General features: G+C 32.7%; 1 protein-coding gene across 1 annotated transcript in view; it reads right to left on the minus strand.

The window, feature by feature from the left end:
- LOC111637065 (dynein heavy chain 2, axonemal-like) overlaps positions 1 to 16,917 on the minus strand; it is a 76,897-nt gene that overhangs the window by 31,753 nt on the left and 28,227 nt on the right. Inside the window, exons 3-6 of the mRNA XM_023382475.1 lie at positions 8,017 to 8,131; positions 5,035 to 5,116; positions 3,966 to 4,091; positions 1,811 to 2,002 (exon numbers count right to left, since the gene is read on the minus strand). Coding sequence (XP_023238243.1) covers positions 1,811 to 2,002; positions 3,966 to 4,091; positions 5,035 to 5,112 — 396 coding nt within the window. The 5' untranslated portion in view covers positions 5,113 to 5,116; positions 8,017 to 8,131. The remainder of the gene's footprint in view (positions 1 to 1,810; positions 2,003 to 3,965; positions 4,092 to 5,034; positions 5,117 to 8,016; positions 8,132 to 16,917) is intronic.

The following is a 16,917-nucleotide window of genomic DNA, read 5'->3' on the forward strand; positions in this document are numbered from 1 at the left end:
CTTAAGACAAAGAACCAGCCCAATGTGCGAAGTTTAGCGTAGTCCAAAGAGAAGAGAAAAGGACTAGTGACTTGATTGATGAGAGATAGTAGTCTACGAAAACTAAGTGCCAAATTTCATACTAGGAATGTTTAATATACCAAAGTCGGCCGAGAAAACCCCCGCAATTATCGGAAACCACCATCAGGACCTCCTGTGCTAACTACCGGTAGACCTTTTCTTTCCTTCCTTCCTTTTCCTCTTATTAGTATAGTGTTAGATTAAGTTAGATATAAGTTAATTATAAGTTAGTGATTAGAACCTATATCGTGATAATTAAAAATTGTAAGATTCTGGACGAGAGTAGAGACCTGTTGTATATCTGTGTATTTGTCTCTGACGGGCATCTCTGTATTACCTGTTAATCCCTGTTGTAATAAATTATTGTTTAATTGACATTCGTTGGAACAATTTGTCTCGTACATCTTTAACTGTCACACTTAGACGAGAGTGACGTATATCTGGTGTGTCGAACTGTCGCCTTTTTATAGCGTCAACATCGGACTCGACGACCAATTAGTGCTTACTAAACCGTAGCACTATGCAAATGTCATGTGGCGTGATTTACTGCCGACCAATTAGCCATCACCAGCCATAATGTTATGCAAATCTGTGATCCCAAGCCATAGTCTTATGCAAATCATGCCGTGTGGCATGATTGTCTGTTGGCCAATCAGTGGCTGTACTTTCAAAAAGCCAACGGCCACTTTCAACCATCTGTCGATGACCGTTACCACTAAAAAAAACTTCACTAGGTCTTACTTTCAGGGGGAGGTCTTATATTTCGCATTTCAGCAAAATCTGTGCTAGGTCTTATTTTCTGCGGATGTCTTATTTTCGGGGAAACACGGTAGGTACCATTTCTTATTAAATTTAATAATTATAATTAAATTAATATTTATTAAGTAATTTAGAATATTCTGGAAGTAAAGAATTGGCCTGGAGCAGGACTCAAACCCACAATTCCTGCCTTCTGTGTGAATGTGTTGCCAGTTACACTACTCAAGCCTCTGGTCCCATTTCCCTTTCCAGACATACTTAAATATGATATAACCATCCTTGGTTACATACAATGGTTGTTTGGCTTTACAAATTTATTAGGTTTCATGAGGTTTGTTTATGTAGCATACTGAATTTGTTCAGTATTTGAATTTAATTCGCTTGAGGCCTGCTGTTTGTTTTACTTAAAAACATTGAGATTATAAAATATAAAATTGTACAATGTTAATTTTTGTTATTAACTGAAATTTGAATGAATCTATCCAAAAAGCATTAATACATTAAATACTTTCTGTGGTGTTTTTTGTGTGTGAATTTAAACATAATTAATGGAATAAAAAACTTTGAAATGAAACTATTGAAGCTAAATTAAGAAAGAAACTCAATAATCTTTTTAATGCTTTTGTTTTCCTGTTTGTGCTTTCACTTGTTTATCTTAGTGTATTATTCTTACCAAACTATAGAAATTTCACAAAAAATGAAAAGGAGTGTAAGATTTTGAAATGCATTTTGTGAAATTTAAAAAATAATTATTATAACATGTATTATGGTAAGGAAATTATTGTAGATCTTGCATTGAGTTTTGTAGAAATTTGTACTAAAAATAAACTAGTTTGTAAAATTCAGTTGTTTTGGATTCTTTAAATTCAAATTGAGTAAGATTTATAACTACAACTCTGTTCTGTTTTTTGAAAATAATAACTTTTTAGTTGGTATAATACTAGATAATTATCAACTGAGTAGAGCATAATCTATCAATAAATAATAATACCTTTGGTTGTTCTGTTGTGATTTTGACACATTTCTGAAGAAGAGATATGGGAAAATCAGGATATGGTACTGTACTAAGCCACAGACGAAAATGATGATGATATTTTGATTCAGGCAACTTCTCAATTATTTTATTTAGTTCAGGCATCCAATGTAAACAGTTGTGGCAATTAGTTAAAAATATCCATTTACCCTGGAATATAAAATGAAATATAAATTTCAATGTAATTACATTATTCAATGCTCTTTCATTAAATAACAGCAACACAGAAAGCACAGAGTGTTAGTAAATGTTTCAAACAGTTTCATTGGTAATATGAGCAAAACCACTAGAGAGTAATTTGCATAGAATGTAAAAGAAGATTAAAGATTTTTCTCCATTTTTCAATATTTCAATGCATGTAAAATTGAACATATTTATTGTTCATGCAATGTACATTTAGCATTAGATTCTTAACCTTCCATCAGGAACACTTGATCAATTTGATACACCATGCACATTTTTAATTGTCATTTCTTAATAAAAAATTGTAATCATGTCTACTTTTCAGCAGCTTCATTTCTCTCATTCCTAATGATAACTTTAATTCTTGAAAACTGAATAAAACCTTTAATGATGTGGTTATCTCCCTTTTCTAAAATTATTTTTTTATATATTGTGCCTCTTCCCAATATACAGTGGGTGATCGGTTAAAGAACATAATCCGTTCCAAGACCTTGTTTGTTATCCAAATTGTTCGTAAACCGATTATCGATTTACCATAGGTTTTTATGGGAATTTGATTAATTCATTCTGGAGACTCCAAAAAATAAAAAAATATTTGCTTTTTTTTTTTACTACGTTTATTTATATGTAATAGTAAAAATATATATATATATGCAGTCTTGCATTTTTATTAGTCATGTTTTTTCCATTTGTGGGGGTTAAAGAATCTGTCCAATGTCAATTGCTTTTTCTCTTTTCTTCAGAATTTTTTGGAAGTAATTAATAGTATTGTAGTTATAGAGATCCCCAACCCCATTAGCCTTATTCTGGTTTGGATACCACTTGGATGATCGTTGTTCTGACATCCCTGGAGTTCTTCTGTTGTCAGATCAGTTTCAGGTTACATTATGAGCTCTAAAATGCTCTTTATTTCTCAGATGTAATTTTCATTACTCCATTAACAGCTTGAGACTTCTTGATATACCTTCCATAGTTGAGATTGTGTCTACTGTAGACCTCCTGTTCAAGCCATACTGCCTAGCAAAATCAGACATCTTGTGCCCACTTTCTACCTTGACTATTATCTCTTACTTGGTTTTTATGGTGAGCACAGTTCTTGACACTCTACTCTTTTTATGCTCCATAATATCATCAGTTTCTTTTTTAAATAATAAGTTCAGAAAAGCACTTACAAAAATTCAGAGAACAGAAATCAACTAGTCCATAAAAAAATTATTTAAATGCAGGGCCCGGATGAAATTCGAAACTTGGTATTAAAACGTTAATGAATATCCGATGGGACAGTTAAACTTTCACCTTTTGTAAATAAACCCAGACACAAAACTTAACGAGTGCCCATCCAACAGTCTCGCAAATACTATAGAAATTATTTGTCAGAAAGGTAAACAACAAGATGGAATTACAAGAGAGAGTTATGTAACTCACCATCTTTTTGTTGTACTATTTAAACACTGTACAGTACATCCATTGTATAGCCATGATTTTGTGACATTATGTAACCATTATAACTATGAATGTCTAACTTGCTTACTATTATGTAACATGCTTTGTGTCTAAAATAAAGTAACCAGTGCAGCTCAAGACCTCCCCTTCCTCTTCTTATTTCTCTTTTGCATCTTCATCCCCTTTGACCTCTGCCACCAACAACTTTTCCTCCAGTCTAGCATCTTCTCACTTCCTTTCATCCCCTTAAAGGAAATACCTCTGAGTAAAGCTTTCTAAACCTTCCAATACTAACTACCTGTCAGTCCTGACATAGGCATCACCGATCTGGTGCCGACGCTCTGGTCATAAATAGATTTAATGATAGCGGAATAATACTTAACTTATTATTGTTATATTAAAGCTAAATTGTTATATTTAAAAATACAAATAAATACAATAAAAAATATCAATATAATTAAACATTATATGTTATCTAAGATTTAACCATTTTAAGTCCTTCTTCAATTAACTGCTCAGCAATTAAGAATGTATTCTGGTCCATAGATAAGATTTCATATGAATTAATTAACTGATGATTTTGAACTTCTTTTTCAAAAACGCTAATTGGATCCTAAAATAAGAATTATTGATATCAATAGAGAAATTTTCCAATAAAAAATTTTCAAAATAATTTCATTTTAAAAACAGTAAAATAAAAGATATGCCTAAGTAAAAATAACAATTGACATCATTTAACATGTTCAAATTGGACATGGTCAACTTGACAACAGAAATTATAGTTAAAACATTTATGTATAATAATGACTAAACAAACATGACTCACTAGAATAAATTTTTGATTAATAACATATTTTTATTTTGTCATCTATAAAATATTTCTTAGTAACAAAAAGACTAGTATACTTTTGTTAACTTTTGGAACCTCACCTCATGTTTATGTTACTCTTTTGTTTTGTATAGCATGAATTTGTATAACATGGCATTTTTTTGGAACATAACTACGGTGTTATATGAGAGTTACCTGTACTTGTAAAGAATGTATGATTTGTTTTGACAAGTTAATGTTATTTTTCTAATTGGTTTAAAATATTATTAATATGTTATGTTAAACCCTGTCTNACTGGAAGCAAGTTTTAAAATATATATCAAGTAATATTTTCATATATATCTTTCCTAATGTATTACAGCTAAATAAGCTCCATACAGCTAAATATATAAAATCAAAGCTATTTCAGGTTAATATTAAATTTTGTATTCCCTAGATATGTTTTGTTACTTCTATAGAAATATATAGTAATAATTAATTAATTATTTATAATTCTAATAAACAAATCAATAATACTATTTTAAGCCAACAAAACTAAATATACATAGTAATTAACATACAAAGAAAAATTTATCATGAAGTAATCTGTAGCCATTTTTGTTATTTGAATAATTTTTAAAAATAAACTTATTAAAGTTTATTTTAAAAATTTTAAAATAAGCAAATTCATCAATATAAATTTAAATGTTTTATATCAGAAAAAGTTTAAATTAAAATTTACACTTACAGTTTGTGAAGACAGGATAAACAATAATGGCTTTATCGGTGAAGAAAAATTATATGCACTATCAGAACATGGTTCCATAAATCTGAAACACATAATTAAAGATTTTACTAATAAAAACTTTTTAAATATTAAAGTACTGTACCTAAGATGACAGATAAAATTTCAATTTGTGCAAAACTGATTAAACTGATATTAATAAATATTCTTTTTCAGATTCAGATTCTTTTTCAGATTTCATGCTTTCCAAATTTCAGATTCTGAAAAATCTGACTTTGGGGTCCAAAATTGCTAATATTAGGAGGAAAAAGTTAATACATTAATCTGCTACCAGAACAGCTGTAACTTTATCAATGAAAAAATGACAATATAATCTGGTTACAGAGATTAGAAAACATGAATATGAAAGCAGATCTTTCATATTCATAAGATAATATAACAGAGAATGAAAGATTATAAAAAATACTCAAATGTTAATGTAACAATATTCCATATCCTCATTTTCATTTTTTAGATATGGAATATTGTTCATTACACAACATAGTTGCTTTCTGAATTTTTTTTATATAGTTCTCATTAAAGTATAATGAATGGCACTTCTTACCATCAGATAATTAATTAAGTTTGCAAGCCACTAGCAAAGACATTGTTTTTTACAGTTTGCAGTTGGCCAAAAATTAAGTTATATATTGCCTCATCACACTGAAGATTCCTCTTCTGTTGTTATGTGCGATAGTCAGTACAATCTGTACAACTGCATGTAACTTTTTAAACTTCAATTTTCCATTACAGTCTTTTTCTTGAAAAAGAGAACACCAAATTTCTTCACTGTTTTTATCTTGACTTGGCAACTCATTTTGCCTGCATTTGAATGCTAAATGTTCATCATATAATGTTGCATAATCAGTAAAAGAGTAATTAAGAATACACTTATATCTGTCACAAAAGTGTTGAACCTGAAAAAATTCACTGCTGTCATTTTTAACATCCACAAAAGAATTATTGAATACAATCTCATTATTAAATAGCAAGTATTTTTGCAAATACTCTGTTAAAACCATGAAGAACTGTTGTACAGCTGTATGAAACTTCTCAATTGTCCTGTTGGAAACATCACAATTTATTTAAGAAAAAATCAATTTCCTGCTTTGTTGAAAATCCTACGAACAAATATTTGTTTTCATGTTGTTTCTCTCTTTTCAATTGGCAAGTGACTGAATCAGCATTTTGTACCTTGCATGAACATGCCTATCAATTTTCTCAGAAAATCAGTCATTAGGTCACTTAAGATATACATAAAGGAAATTTTTTCTCCAGTCTTTTTATGAAAGTAATGAACAATGGTAATGTAGCATGAAAAAAGAGCAAATATATCTCAGCCATTGGGTCTTCAAACAGATTTCTCAATCTTTCAACTCTATGGCCTGGCTTCTCTTCTGACAGAAAATATGATTTAAGCGAACTGTATAGACTCAATATAGGCTACCATCAACAGCAATTTAACCCCCATTTAACAGACACATCTTTATGATTTTCTTGTAGAGGACATCACAGAATTCACAGAACTCTTGTGATTTCAAACTTTTACAACGAAAATAAAGATATTCATATTCCTCTCTATTAAACTTATCAAAATAGTAATGATTTTTATATCTCACAGTCGTGAAGACACCTGCCAGAAAGCTACAATAGGAAATAATTCTGTTCAAGTGCTTGTGATTTTCAAGCTTGACAGTGTTCCTTTTCAAAAAGTCTAAAAATTTCAGTCTGATCTGCTTTATCAATCTTGAAATAAACTTTCCTTTAATATAAATACATACACAAATTTTCCAGGATAAACTATCACTCAGTTCAATGTATTTTCTCCTGAGTATCCAAATCAAAACTCTTTTCTTTTCTTCCAAATTTCTGTTTGCCCTTGATTGACCTCTACAGTCTATCAAACCAGTTCTCTTAGGAACAATACAAATGGAGCAGGAATTTACTGGACAGGGTGGGATAGGAGTGAAAATGGGAAGAGTAGCTGGATGAGCTGGAAATAAAAATAGCCAATATATGAACAGAGTTGGACACAGTAAAGAAGGTACTTGAAAGATATAAACCAGATTTGGGACAAGAGGGAAAAGCCAGGCTTCAGGTGCACCATAGTTCAGTTCAGTCAACATTTGAACTCCTTATACAAAGATATTGGAAACCAGAGTGGTATAGAAATCACATACAGGAGATCTAGTACAATATACAGGCTGCTACACAATGTAAAAGATAAAATGGATCAAAGCAGAGTCTCAGGAGTGTATTCTATTCCTTTTAGGGATGATAAATTCCAAAACTACCTAGTATTATTGGCTCAACCAAATATTCAGTACATAAAAGGGTATGTGAACATCAATATGACCTTGCAAACAACAGGGACACCACTGCCTTGTCCACATACACCATAGACCCAGAAGTGCATGCTGAGCACCAGAACACCAGATTAATTAGGCAGGCCTTTCAAACAGACCATATCCGTAGCCTGGAGGCTTAGGAAATTTATAAAGCCAACTTGAAAGGCAACTATATTAACTTTAAAGACAGTGAGATGGTGGTGCATGTGTGGAAGTACCTGTATGAGAAATTCAAATGAAGTCAATAAACTGCATGAATTTGATATATTCATAGTTTAAAGTTGAGCATCATCATTCTACTGTTCCAATTTTTGGTTAATGTTATTAAACACCTGAGTTCAAGTTAATGTTATTAAACACCTGAGACAGGCCTTGGTGAAGGCCGAAAACGTTCAGAAATTACGTTAAAGTTCAATTACTAGTTAAAAAGGTTTTGTATGAGATAGTTTATATGAAATATAAGAGTTTTCCTGATTTTTCCTAGTTTTCCCAATGAGAAGAAATCTTGTACATATGTATAATAATAGTATAAATTAAAAAATAAATATATTTAAATAATACATAAACCATTAAACTTTTATTTATATATATTACTTACTCATTTCCTAGATTTGAAGATATAAGATCTTTAATACATTGTATAATACGATCAGTGCGAAGACATCTAACTATTAGGATTTTTCGAAATTTATTACATAAATATTCCCAGTTACCTGTATTATACAAATTTCAAATTATTCAAGTTGTATAAAATAAAATAACTTATTTTAAGATGTTTAAATAAATAACTATATTAATTTTAATTAATATATTTATTATTGTGAGGTTTTGTAAGTATCTAAACCTGGAGAGCATCTGTCAGTGCTGTGTACTGTTATGTATGTACAACCTGACCCACACTGAATTGCCCCTTGACCTAGTTAGGTGACCTCGCACCTCTGACCTATGTTGTGTTCCTTTGTCTCCGGTCAGTGATGCATTAGCTGTTGTAACACTTAGAACTGGAGACATAAACTTATGCTTGTATTATCACCAAGTTACATCTGTATTACATTAAAGTAAATTATATACGTTAACAAGTAATTGTTTATTTTTCAAACACAACAATTGACAACAATAAAATACAATAAGGATAAAATTGGAGGACAAAAAAATATAAAAAATGAGTGAACTTATGGAATTAATTTCAACTGTAAATGTGTTTATCAAGAAACTACAGAGTCAGTCAGTGGAGACAAAACCAGAACTATCAGTTCAATGAGTTCTCAAACACAAACTCTAACCTTTGAAACTTATGACAAAATTCCAAGACCTTTGAAAACTATTCCCAATGACTGGATAACTTTTCAAAATCAAAGGACTAACCGGAACAGACACCATTACTGAAGAAGCTAAGATAATGATAATAGAGAGGTTGAGGCGCACGTTTTAAACGTGTAAATGTGTACGTGTAACATTCGGCGCCGCTTTCCCGTAAGCCTAAAAGTTTGACAATGGTGTTTGGATAGTCGGTGGAATCACGCTCGACATTCCAAACACCATCGTCAAACTTTTAGGCTTACGGGAAAGCGGCGCCGAACGTCACACGTACACGTTTACACGTTTAAAATGTGCGCCTCAACCTCTCTATTAATCAATTGTCTTGGACCAAAACATTATCAGCTACTGACCAACCTAACAGCATCAAAAATACCCTTTAGGTGAACCTTTGCTGAATTAATGAAGTTGCTACAAAATCACCTAACACCAAAATGAAATATCCTGACAGAACAGCATAAATTTTTGTCCAGAGTACAACATAATGGTGAGTCCATTTCAAATTACATGACTTTGTTAAAACAACTCTCGAAAAGTGCAGATTTCAAGTCTAGTTGTAACAATGCAGACTGTATAAAAACCATCATAGATGTAATGTTAAGAGTACAATTCATAAGTGGTTTACAAGATTCCGACATCTGTAAGAAAATTCTACAACAAACTGATCTAACCTACGAACAGATGCTAGAAATTGCATTAGCCATAGAAGCTTCTAAAATTGAAAATGACGAAGTATATAAAAGTAACCATCTTGTTCACAAAATTACCAAAAATACTCAAATTAAACTCTGTTCACATCTGCAAACAACCATCAAATCGGAACAGAAGCACAATAGGAGATCGCAGTGGAAACCTACTTAACCTTAAAGAACTTTATTTAGAAGAATTATGCTTACATTGCGAAAAAAACAACCATAAATTAATAAACTGTAGAGTGAAAGACTGGCTGAAATGTGAACAGTGTCATTAAAAAAGGACATACAGGAAAAATATGCATATTATCCTTAAGGAAACAAACGTCAACAATTAACAGGAATCATAATGTCCACAGTTAACAGGAATCATAACATCCACAATATTAATCACGAACGTGTATCTGACTTTGATATAAACAGTGTTCTAGTCATATTTGTTAATATAACAAAAACTGATGACAGACTCCTAACAGAAATTTATGTTAACAGTACAAAAGTCCATTTTGAATGTGACACTGGCAGTCACATAACCATCATCAGTATTGATGAATTTAATCACTTACAATTGAATGTGCACCTGTAGCAAAAACAGAAGTGACCTTTCGAAGTTACACAGATGATATTTTCAAACCCCTAAGAGTAGCAAAAGTAAAAACTAAATATGATGGTAACTACAGTATACAGGACTTGTATGTCATTCCCTTCCAAAAAAATGCAATAGTAGGAAGAGATTGGATTCGGAGTTTAAAGATTGACATCAATGAACTCAGCCACACAACTAAGGACAACAACATTTCATCAACAGAAGTAAAAACATCCATAGTCGTTATCCTGAAACCTGATAGGACAGTGCAAAATTGTGCCGACTATAAAGTCACAGTCAACAAGCAGTTGCACAACTCACACCACATCCAGTTGCACAATTACACCATCAAATATAGGAAGTCAATTGAACATACAAATACCAATTACTTGTCATGGAACTCTATACCCTTAACAAGGAAAGAAGCCCTGACAGAAGACCATGATGATATGTATCATGGCACTGTTGTTAAACATAACTCAACTGAAACTATCAGTGCCAAGGACATTCAAAGAGAATCATCAATTGACAAAGAACTATCACAGATCAAAAACAACATTGTCAATGACCATATGTACAACCCAGAAATATCCACACACAACGGCATTCTGTTTAGAGGATACTGCGTAATCATCCCAAGAAGTTTCAGCCAGCAATCCTGCAAGAGCAATCCTGCTACACTCTACATACATAGGAATTGTTCGAATGAAGGCCCTAGCCCAAAATTACTGTTACTGGCATACTATTGACTCTGATATCGAGAATTTGTTAAAAGTTGCAAAGGTGCTGTGACCTTAAGAAAAACCCAACAAAAGCCTTCAATACACAAATGAGAAATGCCTACAAAAAACTGGCAATATATAAACATCGATTATGCAGGACCATTTATGAATCATTATTTCTTTATTGTTGTTGATGCCAAATCAAAATGGCCAGAAATATTCTATACAAAGAAAGCACCAGACACATCCATCACAATTCATTTTCTACATGAAGTCTTTGGTCAATTTTGTGAGGACCCAAACGGGGTCCGAAAGGAGGCCACTAACGACTATTTAAATGAGTCAAGTTTCGTAGCGCAAAAGAGCAAACTTAAAGATCAGATTTAAACAATGAACCTTTTGTCTTGTTAAAAGATTTTAAACAATAGATAGAGTAAAGTTGAGGAAAATGAGGTTGTAGAAGAGTTGTGTTCTGACGCAACGTTGACCTCTCCCGCGCCCTTTGGTGGGGTTTCGAATTGTCACCAGGTGACAAGGAGAGACCAATGGAAAGGTGGCTGAGGTTGAGGAATCTATAAAACAGTGCGATTCAAGTTACAAACGTTCTTGGTTCATAGTCTTACTTTCCTGGACATGTGTGTGTCCCCGTGGAATCTTGGAAAGAACGTTTCGGATTGAGTGGAAGCAACCTCATCTGCCGTGCCACCGGACGACCTCCAGGCTCGTCGGTTCGTCCAAGAAAGACCACCGGAAGCAGTGCCATTTGCCCTGGGGCCGACAATTATTAGTTTGTCGTCGCCAAACAGCAGGAAATGGGAAAACGAACTTTTCGAACTCTATTGAACTTTATCCTCATGCTCCGTGGTGTGATAATCCGTCACTCAAGAAAAGATTGTAAGAAATTATAATTTTATTAAACGGTTTTATATGGTAAACCTGTCTCGGTGAATCATTCCACGCCCACATGACAGTAATGACCGCTCGGCTGTCGAAAACACTTCACCCCTAATCGGCTGACCTCACAATTTGTCTACCTGAGATTTTAGTAAGTGATAATGCAAGTATTTTTAAGTCACAAGAATTTCAAGAGTTTTGTTCAAGAAACAGAATCCATCAAAGCTTAATAGCACCAGGACATCCAGCCACAAATAGCCAGGCTGAAAGATACTGTCACACCTTAAACACATGCCTCAAATGTATGAAGTATAAAAGTGGTACCTTACATCAGAAGCTTCATGAACTACTATTCTGGTATAGAGCGACTTCGTTATCTAATGGGAAAAGCCCAGCAGAAAACTTATTAGGACATACAGTAAGAACAAAATTAGATCTGCTCAAATCTCTGGCACAAGCCTCTCAAAGAAACATAGCCAAACAACCGAAATTCTACAAATTTTATCACATGGGAGATTGTGCACAATCCTGAAATTATACAATGTCCAGTCCTTGGAAATATGGTATCGTAGCTGAATGACTAGGTTGTGTACATTACTTAGCTGAACTCGATGATGGATACATAATAAAAAGGCATTATGATCAACTACACCTGTGTGAAATTAACAAACAGACAAATCCTATTCAGATAAGATTCAACTTCAACAAAAAGAAAATTAACAGGTGCAATGACTTAGTAAACAATAGAGACTCATCTCCAGCTAGCGCTAGTCCACACCCAAGCACAATTAACTACAACAAAAGAACTGTAATGACTTTACCCAACAAAAAGGAGACAATCTCAAAAACAACTTCTGACCAGCCCCCAGAGAAGGAGGAAGAATCTAGCCAAACAATGACAAACACAAATGAAATGGAACCTCGATGATCAATGCACATATGAAGACCAGTACAACACTTAAATCTCTAAACAAACAAATTTTAAACATTTTATTAAGCATGGGAGAATTGTTATGTATATAAACCTCCAGGGGATTACCCACACTGAATTGCCCCTTGACCTAGTTAGGTGACCTCACACCTCTGGCCTTTGTCGTGTTCCTTTGTCTCTGGTCAGTCATGCATTAGCTGTTGTAACACTTAGACCTGGAGGCACAAAGTTACATTTGTATTATAATAAAGTTAATTATATATGTTAATAGTAATCATTTATTTTACAGATACAACAGTCACTGATACTAATTTATTTTTTCTTTATAGGCTAGGTGTAATTCACTGAATTTCTTAAATAATTATTCAAGAGAACTGTGTAATTTTTGTGTTGAGAAAGAAACTGTGGATGCTTGGCATATTTAGGCTAAATGTGGGCACTTTAAAGTATTATGAGAAGAAATTTTTGGCTGTATTGTTTTTTCCAGGGGCATATTACCTCTGCTATAAATTTGACTTTGTTGCTGGTGTTGGTTGTTTATCAAGACAACTTTCTAATACTTGTTAAATTTGGTGTTTGTTTATTGTTTTTGTTTATTTAAGGGAAAATGACTGGCAATCTATTTTTGATGCCTTAACTGGTTTGATATTAGATAATAATAGAAATGTGTTGATTGACAGTGATTTTAATGCTGGAATCAGTTTAGAAAATATAATTTCTAAGGCATTTTGTAATTTTTTTGGTATTGTTTGTTCTAAGCAGAGGAATTCAAAAGACTTAGTGATTGATTATTGTGGTAGGAAGCTGCTTCACTTATGTGATGATCTAAATATGATTATTGTTAATGGGAGATATTTAGGTGATGAAACAGGTGATTATTCTTTTATCTCTAATCATGGTTGTTCTGTTATTGATTTGGTCATAGTTTCTCTGTTAATTTGGAAAGATGTTGTCTCTTACGATGGATCAATTTTGGATTCCCTTTGATTTTATGACTGGCCTGTGGCAATGATACATTGGTTTCTTTGGAAACTAGGCAGAGGATTAATAGATTATTTTGGGATGAATCTAGAAAGGATGAATTGAGGTTGACTGTGGAAGAAATAGCTGCATTGGCTGCATTGTTTTTTCCAGAACTTTTTCTTAAAATTTTTTTGGAACGTTGTTTTTAATTTAAAGTGTTTTGTTTTCTAAAGAAATCTGTTGATCTTTTGTTTCAGGGGGCATTTCCTCTACTATAAATTTGACTTTGTTGCTGGTGTTGTTTGGAAGCATGTCAGTGCTATGTCACCAATACTAATTTATTTTTTCTTTATAGGTAAGCAATTTGCTTATTATTATTTGTTTTATTTATTGGTATTTTTGTATTTTGTTGACAGATGCTCCCAAGCATTCAACTTTAAATATTACATTTTAATTTTAAATCTTAACTTATAATTTCAATTATTACTTATATAATTTATTATTGTATATTTTTGTCTGTGTTTTTATAATCTTTGTATTTAACTGTTTTGTTTTTGGTATTGCTCCCCACATTATGGATTGTATCCAGTGGTATGCATAAATAAATAAATAAAATAAATAAAAGTATCTAAACCCTCACCTCAACATCCCTATTCCAATAATTTTGCAAAGAAATTTTTTTTTATTGAATTGTTTACATCCTGTTGAATTTATGAATAACTTCAAACTTTACAACAATAACTGTCAAGTAGAAGTATACACACCATCTGATTTAAGACAATGAGGATCCTAAGATCAACAAACATCTCCAATTGAGATTGAATTAATTGTTGATATTGATCTTTTTCATGGCCTAAGAAAGTCTCTAATTTCACTTAGAAACAGGCACGAGACCAATTGAATTCTGAGGAAAAATATTCAAGACAAATTGTAATTTGAGAACAAAGAAAACCTGTATCCCAAGTATATGAGGCCTGTTTTCTGTCCAGCTTGCTATATGCTCTCTTGAAAAATTCCTGTCCAGTCTGCTTTGCTATTCATTTGCTGATAATTTTTCTACTTCACCTAACTTCCACAGAAATGTGTGAATCTTGGCTGCCTGTCTTCATGTCCCTTGCTAAACTTTTGTAGATGGCTTCTGATATTTAGAACTTTCCTCCTCCAGAAAAATAAGTGAAACTCTCCCCTTTCAAACTTTCTTTTCCTGTTAACCCCATAAACTTTATACATCTGTGTAAATAATTATACTGTCAGATGATCTAATAGTGTACCAGAAGAGAACACCCCTCTCTCTCTCTCTCTCTCAATAAACAGATTTTAAAAATAATGAGTCAACTTTTATCCTGAACACACTCACCCACATATATGACCCTTTTCTTTTCACACTGTCCAGTCATGACCTCATTCAAATCTAAACACATAGTTGCCAACCATAAGCATTTGACACTGACCAACAGCATTTTGTATGCTCCATCAGTAGACAGGCTTGTATGTATTTTATTATGAACAACTGAAGCAAACCAGAAAGGCATTCTCAGATTTGTTCAATTGGAAAAGAACCAAAATTAATATTTTTTGTATATGTATGTTGGTATATGTATGAGAATTTTAACTCAAATATGATAATTTTAAATGGCAGATATGATAAATTGTATCTTCAAGTCTGGTAATGTTAGTGTCATTGCATTGGCAGTTAAATCAATCATGGCCAATCATCAGTGGAAGGAAACAAATTACTTTTACAGTTAGACCAAATTATTCAGCAGTGCTACAGTTTCTCACCTAAAATGAAAAAACATCCGATTCCTCACTTAAGAATATACAAGCTGTATGAATTGAACTTTCTCAAGAAAAGAAACCAGATTGTTCTTTGAAGTTTATGGGATTTTACAAAGATTTGTAAACTTGTAAAATAGTAAGGCTGATGATGGTTTTGCCACACAACATTGCAAGGCCTCCCTGTATTGCTGTGTAGCAAAAGAAAAAGACATTCAATATGATATGGAAAATTAAGACAGAGATAGTAAAGAAGTCACAATCAGAAAAATCATGTCCTTAATAATTGCAATGAAAGTCAATAAACTGACTGATAACAACTATCATGAGTACACTGTAACAAAACAAATTATTAACAAAGCAAAGCATTGCACAAAGGCATAAAAGAAGAGACATTCATCATGCAATATCAAGATTCATGACACATCATAAATCTAAGTGTGGATTTATGATGTGTTCCATAGAATACTTGACCTTTTTTAAATTGTGATGTTAAAGAATATTGTGGCCGTCAGCCATGATATGATATATTCCATATATTTTATATTGTATTAGTATTAGAGTTTCCTCTTTCTTTGTCTAAATCCTTCTAGAACTTTCTTTTCTCTAAACCTTCCTAGAACTTTCTTTGTCTAAACCCCTTTTGCCTTGGGGAGGATTACCCTCTTCGTAGAAATAAAGAACAAAAGAAAAGGGAGTGAGGCCCGGAAGCAAAAACAGAGAGAAAGGAGAGGGGATGGAGTGGAGATCTCGAGTAGGTAGGAGGTAACATAGAGGTGCTCCTACAAGTGAGAAGTGATCGGAGACAAAGCGATCCAAAAAAAAAAAAAAAAAGGAAAGGAGGACTGTAGACGAAAAGTCTACAAGTGAGAGGTGATCGAAGACGGGAAAGTACAGAGAGAGATCATCTGGGAAAGACGACTCAATCCGAAGGAAAAAGACTGTAGGCGAAAGGTCTACAAGTAAGAAGTGACCTAAGACCAAAAAAATGCAGAGAGAGATCATCGAGGGAAGGCCTCTTAGTACAAAGTGTTCTCCAACCAAGGGCTCATCGCAAGAAACCCGGGTATTTCTACTTCTTTCCTTGTCTATCTCTATATCCTCTATTCTTTCATTTTTAGTTATAAGTTAGTGTAAGTTAGCGTAAGTTAGTGTAAGTAATTACAATCCTCGTCAGATTGTCGCGTGGGTGCAAGATAGGGAATTCGATCCCGGTCCTTATTTCTAATCCCGGGATTTCGGGATTATACTTATTCGATCCCGGGATCATTTCGGTATTGAGGGTTAATAAAAAATAAGAAAATCTTACAGAAATTAAAAATCAAAATTTTGACAAAAATCAACGTATTTTACGGTATACACCTAGTTAATTTAATCACTCTAATTAATCAGACTTACAGTCAGACTAACCAGACTTAAAATCACTGTCTTCATGTTAAATTTATTCTTTTTTAAGCATCACTGAGATCTCTTTAAACTCACATAAATTGAAAAAACTTTTATGTAACAAACTATGCAAATAAACGTTGAAAATTCACAAAAATCTCTCTTAACATCGACTAAATAGACTACTTTCATATAACAACCTAGTAAGTAGGTAGTAAAGTAAGTTTCTTAG

Source organism: Centruroides sculpturatus, unplaced genomic scaffold, assembly GCF_000671375.1.
Source record: "Centruroides sculpturatus isolate CEXI.00-Female unplaced genomic scaffold, Cexi_2.0 scaffold1117, whole genome shotgun sequence".
Taxonomy (NCBI): Eukaryota; Metazoa; Arthropoda; class Arachnida; order Scorpiones; family Buthidae; genus Centruroides; species Centruroides sculpturatus.